This window comes from Copadichromis virginalis, linkage group LG15 (genome assembly GCF_057382275.1).
Source record: "Copadichromis virginalis isolate Kocher_CV1m ecotype Utaka linkage group LG15, C_Virginalis_male_GT1.1, whole genome shotgun sequence".
In the NCBI taxonomy this organism is placed as follows: domain Eukaryota; kingdom Metazoa; phylum Chordata; class Actinopteri; order Cichliformes; family Cichlidae; genus Copadichromis; species Copadichromis virginalis.
In genome coordinates, this window is record NC_140632.1 from 11,943,552 (window position 1) to 11,956,568 (window position 13,017).

The following is a 13,017-nucleotide window of genomic DNA, read 5'->3' on the forward strand; positions in this document are numbered from 1 at the left end:
TGGAAAATAAGAAATCCACAGGAGGAGGGGAAAAAAGTGGTCTGTGAGTGTTTAACAACTGTAGGAACATTTAAGACTGATGATTTTCTGCCATTCCCAGTGTGGTCTTGAAGAGCTTGACATCTTGCCTGGGCGGGGTGTCTCAATGCTGCTCATGCACATGCACCAAAGAGGCAGAGTCCCACACACAACCACACCCAGGGGAGATGCTTTGGCCCAGGCCTTCATTCCCACATTTCCAGCCAGGACTTTGCAAAGTAAAGTTTCCTCCCATTTCCCAAGCAGCCAGATTAAGCTGCAATCAAAGACATTAACACAAACACAGAGAGGCTTGTGTGCCCATATAGAGTGAAGATACATCCAGCTGCGTGTTCCCTGTGGAAACTTCTTTCTCAAAGTGGAATAAACTCATGAAAACTCCCACTGACCCAAACAAGCCTGGGAGTCTCCAAAAAAGCAGAGGCAAAGAAACAATTCAGGTCATTACGTTGCATCAAGAGGCGGCACACAGTGAAAGCCTCTTTGTTTTGATTTGTATTCCATGCTACCCACACATGCAAACACACACCCATTATAAGCATTTTGCATGTATATCATTGCACTCACTGACAGCTTGAAAATCTGTTTTTAAAGTAACAGCAAAGCTATGAAACAATAACAAATGAGAATAATAACAACTCCGGATCGTCTCAGTGTTTCACCCAGTTACTCTTGAACACAGGCACGCACAGAACAGCTGAAATACTGAGTACACCCAGCTCCAAGAAGCCAAGGCCCGAATTAAGGATCTGTGACATGTAGCTGAGCGAGTATGGTGACAAAACACACCCTCTACACCACCCATTTGGTGACATTCACATTCTCTTGTTGAAAACACAAATATGTCTTACATTGTGTCACACCCAAAGGTAAGCAGATGATCCAGTCTGTGGCTCATCGCACATATAAAGCTGATGGTTAAGCTTCCCATTTCAACCAGTCAACCAATTACTTTTTCCTCATATCTTTCATGTGACACATATTGCACAAAGCACGTACCAAAACAAAGTGTGGGAACCAAGTAGGATAGACTCCCGTCAGCTAATTTCAAAACACTACACTACACAACATTTCAAGGCACCCACCAGCTCTTAAAATATATTGTCTGGGACTTATACAGATACTGTTATGGATCATACGAAATCAATACTGATGAGTGGAGAGCAGAACAAAGAGCAGAAACAATAGAGAACAACAAGGCCAGGTCAGGTACTGACTCAGGTTTAGAGCAGGCTCCTCCACAGAGCTCTCAAGTGACAAATAAGGATCGGGTGATTGTTTCTCACCTCATTACCGTGTGATGTTAAACAACAGCCGCTAACCCTGTGAGTGATATATGACCTTTAACATTTGTATGCACTCAGGAATGGAAAGAAGAAAAGCACACGCACAGACAGGATGTAAAGGCAGGACTTTAGCGGTTATAAGGTAATCCAGCTGTAACTGTGTCAAGTAGTGTGTCTAACCATCCTCTTATCCCATTCAGAACTGATTTGCAATGTGGCAAACCACAAAATTAGCACTTTACCATATACAGTACAGCCTACAGGTCAGATGGAGGGCAGCAGCTAGTGATTTATTTATTTTAATTATAGGGGACTTATTACCCTAAATTCCAGCTTTAAATTCTTGGACTTTGTTAGAGTAGTTTTGCATGATGCATCGTTTAACATAATCCTTATTTACAATTTCAGCCACTCAGTTCATGCTGTGTGAAACATGGCCAACCTTTCTCCTGATTGGTTGTCCATCATGAACAGAAGATTTGTGTGCTAATAGCCAGAGCTGTGTGCCTGGGATTAACAATAGCCCCTCTTACTGACATCATGCTAATCCAAGAAAAGACAAAACTCTGGAAAGTGTTAAGAGCAATCAGAAGCCTGACCTGTTTGCTCCCCACCTTTCTTTCACATGTGAGGTATGTATGCATGCATGCAAGTATGCATTCATTCATTTTCTTAACTGCTTACTCATCTTCAACTGGTGAGCGGACTCGAGCCTATCGTAGCTGAATGGCAGCAACAGGGTTGTGCAGAAGGACAATGGTGTCAGACATGGTCAAAGTTAACGATGACAGCTCGCCAATCAAGGCGACTTTTAGCCAATTTCCCCATTGATGTGTTAAATTTATGTTGTCATTGTGCTGAGATTTGTGATAAATTCAATCTGTGAAGCACTAGGTTTCACATCGTACCTCAACACATAACCAAAACTTGCAACGCAGATGTTTCCAGGCATGCACAAGTTGGTACCCAAACTTCTCTGCACTTTGAAGTTGGTGTGTGTGTCTGTTTATGTGGATAGCGGCTAAGAGATCCATCATGATCGTCATCTAACGAGAACAAACAAGAGGAGGATATTTCTGACTACTGCTGGATTGATTTTTAAATCTGAGTGTAATATGACCACATCTGCAGAGATCCAAGAGATGCCATTTCATCTTCCTCCACTGGGTGTTTTTGTCTGTGAGAAACTCGGCTGTGTTGGGGAGGGGAGGGTAAAGACTGCAGTAGAATCAAGTGAGATTTTAAGTAGAAGGAACCAGGATGAATTTGTAGAACTGGAGTTTCAAGTTAAACTCCAGTTCCACAAATTAAGCTATGTGTTTAAGCCATACATCTTTACATTATGGAAAAAGAAGAGCATTACCACAAGGTAGGCTCCTCTGCAATGACTGAGCCTGATCCTAGTATCCAGTCTTCTAATGACTTTCACACTGAACTGAGATGATACAATGCAAATACATTACTTTGCACTAGTATAATTACATTAAAATAAATGAAATTAACATGTTAACATAAAAATATGAGCTTATTTTTTTAAACAAGGTTGTTAGCTCCCGAACAAATGCCACATAAGTTTGGCTCTCCTGTTTCCAGGAAACTCTAAACTTTTCTCTATAACCTTCGGGAAATCAGCTTCATACAGACAAACATGTAATCTTAACCTTTTCAATTCCACTTCCTGCTCTTTTGCCTCTCTTTTCTTCACACTCCAAAGTGTGTTGATGCTGCAACATTAACATCTCTTTCTGCTGTTCAAAAGTTAACGCAGATGGAATTACCTTGCGGCCACCTTCTGCAATCAATACACCGTTCTCAATAAGCTTTTCTTTTAAAATAGAAAAAACTTCATCCTTTTGGAGAGTCTAGAGCAATCAATGCCAAAATGCTCTGCCACTTCCCAGTGCTCTTTTTTTGTAAGCAGTTAACAACTGTTCACTGGGAGTTTGAAAAAACTCATGTGCAGATGCCATGTCCACACAAAAATAGTGTAAAATATACTGTACACACTTCTGGGACTGGACCACAGAATAGAACTGATAGAATAAAAAACAGTTATTGATACAAAATTGTTGTACAACACTAGGTTAACAATTACTGGTATGAAACACCCAGCAGTAAGGCACACTCTTCCCTTACTAGCTACCTAACCAAAAGAAACTTACTACATACACTAGACCGTAGTCTTCATGCATTTGGTGGTGGGTGTTTTAAACACACAGCACGGTAACTGATGACAAACCGACTAGCTGCCAACTTTGGCAACAAATTGGCAACAAAAAGACAAGGCTTAGCTTGTTCAATTAGTTTATTTAACAAAGAAATACTTAAACGTGAGATGAGTAATCGCACATATGAGTGATGAAATGCCCAGCATGGATGCTTGTAAAGGTAGGTGCAATATGTTGTAAAAAGAGGCATGTAACAAAAATACTACACGTTGGCAAGCAGCCTCCCGGATTCTCTCTCTCTCTGTCTGAGTGAGTGAGTGAGTGAGTGAGTGAGTTGGTTTTATATACTCCTGTCACTCCCACCTCTCAGGTGCAGCTGGATATGTAACAATCTAACCCAGGGCTGCAGGAAGGGAAAACACAACAGTGCCAAATGAAGTGCTACCAAGCCATTATATGTTTCATTATTTTGATCCCACTGTCATTTATTATTTTACTAATAAATACACTTACTGTAAACTATTCATTGTTGTATATTCAAGTTATTTTACTCTAAGATGGAAGAAGTTCGATCAGTGCATCCCTAGCAGATACATTACCTGCTCTGTCAGCTTTAACCTCCACCCCATTTCCTCTGTTTTCTTTCCTCCTTGATCCACTGTAAGCTTGGATAGTAACCTGACACACTGAACCACCTCCCCTCGCCCCTCCAGAGACACTAATGTGCATTTGTCTGTGAAACGGAGTGACTATATAGCTAGTTCATAGGAAACTTGGTAACACACATACACACCCCTGCTCCAACCTACACTGCAGTGAGATCTCAGTCAAGCACCAAATGGAAAACGTGCCAGCTGAAATAACGAACGTGCTCACTCTCTCTGCAAGATCAGGACGCCTGGCGCTAACTTTGTGACAGTCACTAAGCGTGACAAAAAACAGAGTTTACCGTTTGAGCGCGCGCTCTGCTGTTGGCTATGAATTCTCCAACCTTTCAAACATGCCCACATGGTGGCCGGCATGGAGATTAACAAGTGCGCTAATGCTTGTCTTCACAGCTGCAAAAACATCCCTCCACCTGCTCACCACACACACACACACAGACGCACACACACTCACCTGCTTGTCACTCTCTTCTAATACCCCATGTTTCAGCTCTGTGTAGACTTTTTCTCAGGATGACAGAAACCACATGAAACAAACCCAGTTTTGGGTGGGTGTCTAAGGATCACTGTTAACAATCAGCCTCACTAGTTTATAACATGGTGAAAGAAAGAAGACTTTATAGTGATCGGGGTAGACCACATGATATTTTATCAGCGTTTAGCTTGAAGCCATTTCCCAGATTTGCCTTGGTTTCAAAGCAAGCGCGTACTCTCTGAATTCTAAAACAGAACAGCTAATTTCTGTCATATTTATCCACCAACTACAAACACACACCACAAATTTCCATCGTCAAAGAGAAGATAAGAACCACTTGTGCCGAGGCTCCCAGGTTACCTCGACATACATGTGAGCGGCCGTATTTTCTAAGTTGCGTTTTTTTGTGCAGCTATGCTACGTGCTAAATTTTCCCCTCGTTGCCATAAAAGAAAACATTACTTTTAGGGTTGCTAGGGAAACCTGAATCTTTGTGAGAAAAGCATTGTGGTCTGGAGACAAGCATTATAAATTACAAACTCCATCGGCACAGTGGAATTCCTGGCATGGAATCCACCAGTGCTGTGAGGCTGGGTGGGTGAGGCTGGGTGGGTGAGGAAAGCTGGCATGAGAACTGGCCTCTTTTTACTGTATTTAACAAGTTTACAGCAGGAATTGGGAGTTAGAAGGGGGGAGGGCTATGGTGAAACCCAGAACACAGGCTTTAAATATATTTATATGTGTTCTTTTTTATAGGAACATTAAAGTAGAAACATTCCAAGGCCGAAGCTCCTACTTACCAATGACCTAAAATAGGTCAAGTAACACTTTAGCCTAACATATAGCAGGGTAATCCTATTACCAATATCAGTGTGTTAAAATAACAATTGAAAGACACTGTTTTTTTTCCCCACTTCTTCATATTATTAATTCCATTTTTGACACTGAATTTTTTTAGTACAACAGGGGTCAACCTCATTTATATCAACAGCCACATAAAGCCCAATTTCATTTTAAGAGGGCCAGACCAGTAAGGCTACTGCCTAATAACCTATTGAAAATACCCAAAACATTTTCCCCTTACCGTCAGTCTAAAGCAGTTTGACTACACATTTAATCCTGAGATGTTTTATAAAAGAAACCTGCAATTTTACTATTACATCTCACTTTTTCCAAATCACAAAGACACCAAAGAAACCTATTGACACGGCTCATTGAGACTACACTGTAAGAAATAAACAACTTTATCCTGTAATTTAAAAATAATAAATCATGTGAGAACTCAAAGAAAAACTTTTTTTTTTACTGTTTAAAGCAGAAAAGTCTTATTTTTAAGTATATGATAGGCTTATGTTTTACATCATTGTCAGTAAGAGGCCTGTAAAACTGATCCAAATACAGTCAAAAAGCCACACTTTATACTCTCCTTTGAAATTTCCATGTTTTCCAAAGCCCTATAGTAGGCCAGATTGAACTCTTTGGCAGACTGATTCTGGGGGGGTGTTTTAAACTTCTGTCTGTGCCAACAGATAAATATTGAAATCTGTAAATTATTTTTTAAAAATCTAAACAGGAATAACAACTGTTGCTCAGCTGATCACAATAGTTGGCTGATGTATATAAATGCATTCCTAACTTTGATCCTCATTTCAGTTATCAGTGGAAATGGAAACCTCATGAGTTACATGGCAATGATTTTGCACCTTAAGCCAAATGCTGCTTTAACATCAATTTACATCCAAGACGTTTAACTTAAAGCTCAGTTTTTGTCAAAAGTAAACAATCCCCATATGACAATAGTGTTTGTGTAATAGTTACTCGTACAGGTAAAGTGTTTGATATAAGAGTGATGAGCTTGCTTTCCTCTGTTCTGTCTTACACTCCAATTTTCTTTGTATCTTGTCAGCCCATTTGACCTGGGCACCAATTTTAAAATGGGACATCCTTTAACAACCTCTTTAGCGGGATGTATAATGATAAACTTACAATGCAAAGTTTCACTCTAGACTCCTCTAACATAGGAAAATGTGTGCTTATATTGTTCTTCCAGTTTGCCATGTTCTAACTAAATGTACTGTTCAAAGAGCCAGGAATAGACTAAATCAAGATGGGTACACAACATCAGGGCATTGTCCTCCAATTACCTTAATTTAGACCAACTAAAGCACTCCTCTAACTAGAACAACAACTTGTTTGTAAGCGTCTCTCCCTCTGAGGGCGGTGTCTACGAAATATTAACCTATGGAATGGAATGATCTGCAGAGAACGTGATCAGTGGGTGTGTCTCTCTCTAAAACCATCCCTACATTCTTGTCCTCCCCTTCTTCTGCTGCTGGACACTTTCCCTTTCTGTTTCTTCTTGCAAAGGTGTGATCGCAAACCCACTCTGTCCTCATTACGCTGTGTTGTGTGCTGTGTCTCTCTTCCCCTGCCTCCACGTATGGTTAACCATACACCAACAGGATTTCTGGCTCTGTCACGGTTTTCTAACAGTGACTGCACATGTTCACGCACAACAAACTGTTGCCTCGTGCCATTTATTCTGTTAAACAACACTGAAAGCTCTGACAACCTTTGGACTTGCATGCTCTGCTTCATTTGTTCACGTTAGGGAACATTAAGTACTGGAGACAGCTGCAAAATACCAACACAAACAATGGACATAAATATCAAAACATACCAGATCTTGATTTGATTTTGTCGTTGAATTCTTCATTAGCTCCTCCCCCAGCGACGTCTCCGGGTGACGCCATTGCAGCCCAGTTAATCCAGTGCTAGATTAGGTAAAATAGTGATCAATTTCCAGGCCTCTCAGCAGCCCTCTTCCTGCACCTGTAAGGAATAAAAATGAAAACTCAAACTCCACAGTTCCTCCAAAAACAAAATTTTTTACTGTCAAATTAGTTCTCTATTGCTTTCATATGACATTTAGTAGAAGACAAAAATCCACAAATGGCCAGATCAAGTGTCTCAGACCTGGTACCTCATGACAACCTAGGATGTCTCAGGAGGAAACAAGCTTTTTAAACCATGTCTTAGGATGCCAAGCTGTGCTCTTCTTTATCTTTAAATAACTCCTTAACTGGCAATTAAAATGTGGACTTAAACCTTGGCATGGAAGCAATCTAGATATTGAAATCAGCATCAACACAACAAAGAAATCTGACCGAAGAGATGTTTTTTGTTCAAGTCTCAGTTTGAAACTCAAAAGAAAAAAGCTCCAGTCAATACTTCAGCTGGTCATCTCAATTCACTAGCTTACATTTCTGAGTCATGCTGCAGCTTTTGAGACCCCTTTTTTTGGTCTCGCTTATGCCTGTGGTCTGTTTCACTTCAGGGTATCCTTTCATTAAAACTCAACCACTTTCCCTTCCAAAATAGCTTACTTTTTTACCATGAAAGGACTTCATGTGCAGTTTCCCCCCCTTACAGTTCTTGGTGAGTTACAGTTCTTGAGGGATGATGCAAGACCCCAAAAATAACAACTGTAAACTCAATGAAAAGTCAGCCTCATCTGTCTTGCAGCTATCTTTACTTTAATTTCAGTTCCTCTTCTTGTAAGTGGAGTAGTGCTGACAACCAGACCAAAACAACTGAGAAGATTTTTTAAAAATAATAATATTATATATATATATATATATATATATATATATATATATATTCTAATCTCATCTCTTTGACTCACAAGTGTGGTGCAGAACTTTCTAGCTTGCCCCAAAGTGGACTGGACCAAAGTGCACATATTAACTGCTTAAAAGCACGCATATATATGGATAATCTGACGGGACTAGCGCGATCCTTACAAAATATACCAAGTGACTTTTAAACAGTGAATCAATGATAGTCTTGTTTTAGTTAATGTTTTATCTCTTAGGTATGACTGCGGCAGTTTGGGAATTTTTGTTTAGTGCTGCACCACCCCTCAGCCAACTCACTGCAAGATTACTGTGATTTTTTTTTTCTTATCCCATTTAATTTCAAACTTTTCTCTCTCAGTGGCTCCTTTTACAATTAAATCCGATAGCGAACTTCACAATAACGTACCATAGTGATGAGCACTACAGGTCATGGGCGTTTTCGTGGATCCAATCACTCACCTCTGCTGTCACCAAGGGTCAGGAGACGTGTTCCCTCAGAGCAAGTCCAAAACGTGTCGAGTACGGATGGACAAACAGGGTAAAATGAATTAAATCTGCGTGGATCTAATTCATCTAAGGCATTTTCTACGAGAAACGAGGCGTCTTTCCCCACTAACTAGCGTTAAAACTTAGCTGACGTTAACCAAAGAGAACCGTCCCCGAGCGCATCCAGTCTCCGCGATGTGCCAAAAAAGCTTCAAGAGACGCCTTTTGGCAACGCAATGCAAGGTGAGGCCACCGTCGTCTACCAAAGCACACGGCTAGCTGTCTGTTGCAAACGGAGAGCTGGTTACAACATTTCACGGGTGAGCACCGCAGAGCTGTTCACTCAGGTCCACAACTTTTGTTCCTGTTGCTTTTCTCCACTCTTTCTCCCTGTTACATACACTGACGCAAACAGCAAGCTAAATGCAACGGAAACGGTAGCGCTGTCTTTCAAAATAAAATAGTCAAAGAACTAAAGCAGTTCCTCGCAGTGTTATATTGTTACTGAGGCGTCGGAAATAAACGAAATAATAGTTTTATAGATGGAAAATGATATATTCACCGGATAATAGACTCAATCCTAATAACCGACTCACGTTGCAACAACCGAGGACTTATTTTGAAGGCATATATCGGAACTACATTGGCCCCTCTGGGTGACTTGATTTCGCTCTGTAGCGTGTCCCTCTGGCTGTAAAAGTTTTCCTGAGTCTGAGATGGAAACATGGCGCGGTGGCCGTCACGTGATGTAATTCTAACAAAACCTATGACTCTCACGGGGAAACACAAACTTTAATAGAAACACTAAGCCAGGAGAAATAATGGACGGTGGAAAAACAGTTTCCACGCCTTTCCACCTAAAGGGAACGCAAACTGACTAAAGCCTGACGCTGGATCAGAGAGATTTGTTTTATTGCAGCATGTGGGCAATGTGACCCATTTAATTAATTGAACTCTCTGCATTAATGGTTGTATTTAGACACCTACAGATTTGTTGTCTCTACAAACTGGTCCGTACCAATGCTTGATTGTATATCATATTATAATATTGCTATTGATGCATTAAGAGGGGCATTTCATTTGACCTATATTTTGGGTAGTTTTATTTATTAACACTAAATATTTCACTGGCAGAGCAAGCAAAGTGATTCATTTTTATTTATATACCAACAAATCAGACACTGTACCTTACACTGTAAGGTAAAGACCCCTGCGGTATTAAAGAGAAACCCTCCGATAACCCCCTGTGAGCAAGCATTAGGCAAATGCGGGGAGGAAAAACTCCCTTGCAAGAAAAGAGACCTCCAGCAGAACCAGGCTCAGTCATCTGCTAATACTGGTTAAGAGGTGAGGGTAAAGAGAAGAGAAAAAGGAGATGTGATGCACAGAGACTATGCAAGAGACAGGACAAGAATTAATAGCCTGCAGCAGTGGTATATAAACACCTGGGGAATGAAAAGAAATCTAGAGAAGAAATGCTGAATGGATCACAGGAAGTACCCCAGCAACCTTAGTCTAGAACAGAATAACTAAGATATGCTTCAGGGTCACCTGACCCAGCCCTAACTATAAGCTTTATCACAAAGGAAATGATGACTCAGCGAAATAGTAAGTACAGTCATGTAAAAGGAAGAGGGACAGAATGTATAAGATGCATAGAAATGGACAGGTACCCCAAAGATGCACTTCCTGGAAAGAGTAACTGCATTCCACGCCTGGCTGCTTATCACTTTATTGAGTATTTCAGCCCATAAACAAATCCTGGGAATTACTGGGCACCCAGGTACAGTGTAAAATCCCCAAAATGTGTGTTTGTGTGTGGGTTTTTTCTAGTTTAATTCAAAATTACAACCAGCAAAGCTCCAACAAAACATATGTTGCTTTTTTCAATCAACACACAAAACAGGTTTCTCCTCAATAACCAACTTTATTCATATAGCAGCTTTGATACACAACTACAAACAAAACAAGACAGGAAGACAAACAGATAATCAAGTTTAAAACATAAATAATGACAAGTAAAATAAGAATCAAACCCTTATTTATGGCCACGGCTTAAATGGAAAAAATAATAAGAAAGTTAATACATACAACAGCAACAATCGTTACCATACACACCCCTCCACCCCTGATGTCTCAGGTTTCATGTTGTGATAGTGAGTTATGTCGGCCTGAAAACAACAACTTTTCCCGTGTCTGAGGGGACTGAATAATAGATTAGACCCCATTAGAAAAAGTCTCTGAGGCTTTGGGGGATGTTGAGATGTTGATCTGCCATTGTATGCCCTCATCCTTCTCCCTCTGCGTCTCAGTTGTCGGGCCTCTTTTGTGGATGCTTCCTCACGCAGCCTAAAGAAGAGGCTCAATTTCACAAATCAGTGCTCTATTAATGCCTCAAAAACGTATCAAGTGACAGCATATGCGTTTGTCAGTGAAAAAAAAGAGGGAGGAAGGGGACAAAATATGGTCTAAGACCAGGAAATCTTTAGTATGTAAGGCCCCATTAGCGATTTTTACACACAGTAATTCTTCCTCAATTTACCCCAATTTGCTAAACATGATTCATAGTTACACACTCACCATGTTTGTGAAGTTGAGAAGTATTTATAAGGCTGCATGACTACAGTGCACCAAACTGTTGAGTACTGCTTGCAGCTATTTTCTGTCAAGCCTTTCCGGTGGCATATGCAGATGACTGGGTATCGATGGATCTAAGGCATCGCCCTGGCTGTGAAATTACAGGGGTGAGTGTGTGCAGGCCTCCTCTGGGCCAGTGCTGAACTCCAGCCCAGAAACTACAAGAAGGCGTTAAAGTGCCCTCTTCTGTCCTAATCACGCAACTACTCCTGAAAGATTTAGTAATGCAATGTGCTTTGCTAAGATCTAGTTTTAAACTTCTGTGGATAATCTTAGTATATCCTAAGTAATTTACAGATGCTGGTGTGCCAAAAAGTTATTTCTGATGTTTCAATTTTTTATGTCTAATATCTTATATTACTACTACTAAACTTATATTGATAAATAGACTGTAATCAACAGGATTTCCCAATCCTGAGTTATAAAGAAATTACCTGTTTTGACTCTGCGTTAACTGCACCTACATTATATTTAGTTATATTTCTTGCAATTTCTGCTGCCTCTGTTGTCCCTCAGTTTTTCCACTACTTTGTACATTCACTCACTCAGTTTCAGTTTCTCCTTGCATTAATTTGCCTAATTTTGTGAGTTTTTATATTGACGCTATGATTATTATACCTTATATTGAGATAATTCTTGTTATTCTTTCACTGATAAATCCAAAAACTGCGGCGAAATTCACAAGAGGAAACGATCTCACTGAACAAGCCAGTCACAAGAGTTCCGTCAATGGGGGTGTAGCTGCATTTCTAGAGTGGTGCACGTCGGGTTACGCCTTAAACAAGTAATAATCAGACGGATAATCAGAATTTAAACCAACCTTCCTAATTCTCCAAGTAATGTTTGGATACTTGGGTTAACCGCAAGCTGGCGGCTGGCTTTGTAATACGACACTATTTTAGCGCCCGCGATTTTCAGCACCGTTTTATTACCAATAGACTGCTGCAAATCTGTTAACTTAGAGGAAAACTGTTATTATCAAAAGAAATTGGCTGAAAAAAAATGTGTATTTTTTAAATAACTAATTACAAAATGGGAGAACTGTTAAAAAGTGCAATTTTAAACGGAGCTGAAATTGTTGCATTCGGTGGAAATAATACAAGACGATGCATACGCAGCTACCACATCTGCAACTATAAGCTCTTTATCATCAGTGCTCTCTGTTTTGCCTCGGTCTCGCTTATAATGTAACAGAACTGTTTCTTTGTTTATGTTATGTGACGCAAACCTTCCAATACATCAACAAAATAAATTTACCAGGAGTGGGGTTCGAACCCACGCGGACATATGTCCATTGGATCTTAAGTCCAACGCCTTAACCACTCGGCCATCCTGGTATATACACCGTACCCCAACACATCCCCACACTTGTAAAACTCAACACATCCAAATACCGTTAATCATTATGTATTCTAGACTTAGTCATTAAATTGGCACGAAGCTAGCAATGCATAGCAGCGTAAGCCGACGAGATAAACAATAGCAAACAAACATACTGGTCTAAACAATTGACATTACCGCTGCTAGTAGCTAGCAGCTAAGTCATTTACTGTCATGCTAACGACAAGCTCGACCTCAAAAGCTTGAAATAAAACTACCGCTATCCTTAAGGTGGCTTGTATT

The 13,017-nt window shown here is 40.3% G+C and overlaps 1 protein-coding gene and 1 non-coding gene across 4 annotated transcripts in view; both read right to left on the reverse strand.

Moving 5' to 3' along the window:
- The window catches only part of utrn (utrophin), a 201,381-nt gene extending 192,233 nt beyond the window's left edge, over positions 1 to 9,148 (reverse strand). For all 3 annotated transcript variants that reach the window (XM_085431917.1, XM_085431918.1, XM_085431915.1), the window contains exons 1-2: positions 8,731 to 9,148; positions 7,314 to 7,465 (exon numbers count right to left, since the gene is read on the reverse strand). In XM_085431917.1, coding sequence (XP_085288043.1) covers positions 7,314 to 7,386 — 73 coding nt within the window. In that variant the 5' untranslated portion in view covers positions 7,387 to 7,465; positions 8,731 to 9,148. The remainder of the gene's footprint in view (positions 1 to 7,313; positions 7,466 to 8,730) is intronic.
- Positions 9,149 to 12,648: 3,500 nt separating this feature from the next.
- trnal-uaa (transfer RNA leucine (anticodon UAA)) lies at positions 12,649 to 12,731 on the reverse strand. Its single transcript has one exon. It is a non-coding gene; the product is annotated as a tRNA-Leu (tRNA).
- Positions 12,732 to 13,017: the final 286 nt, after the last annotated feature.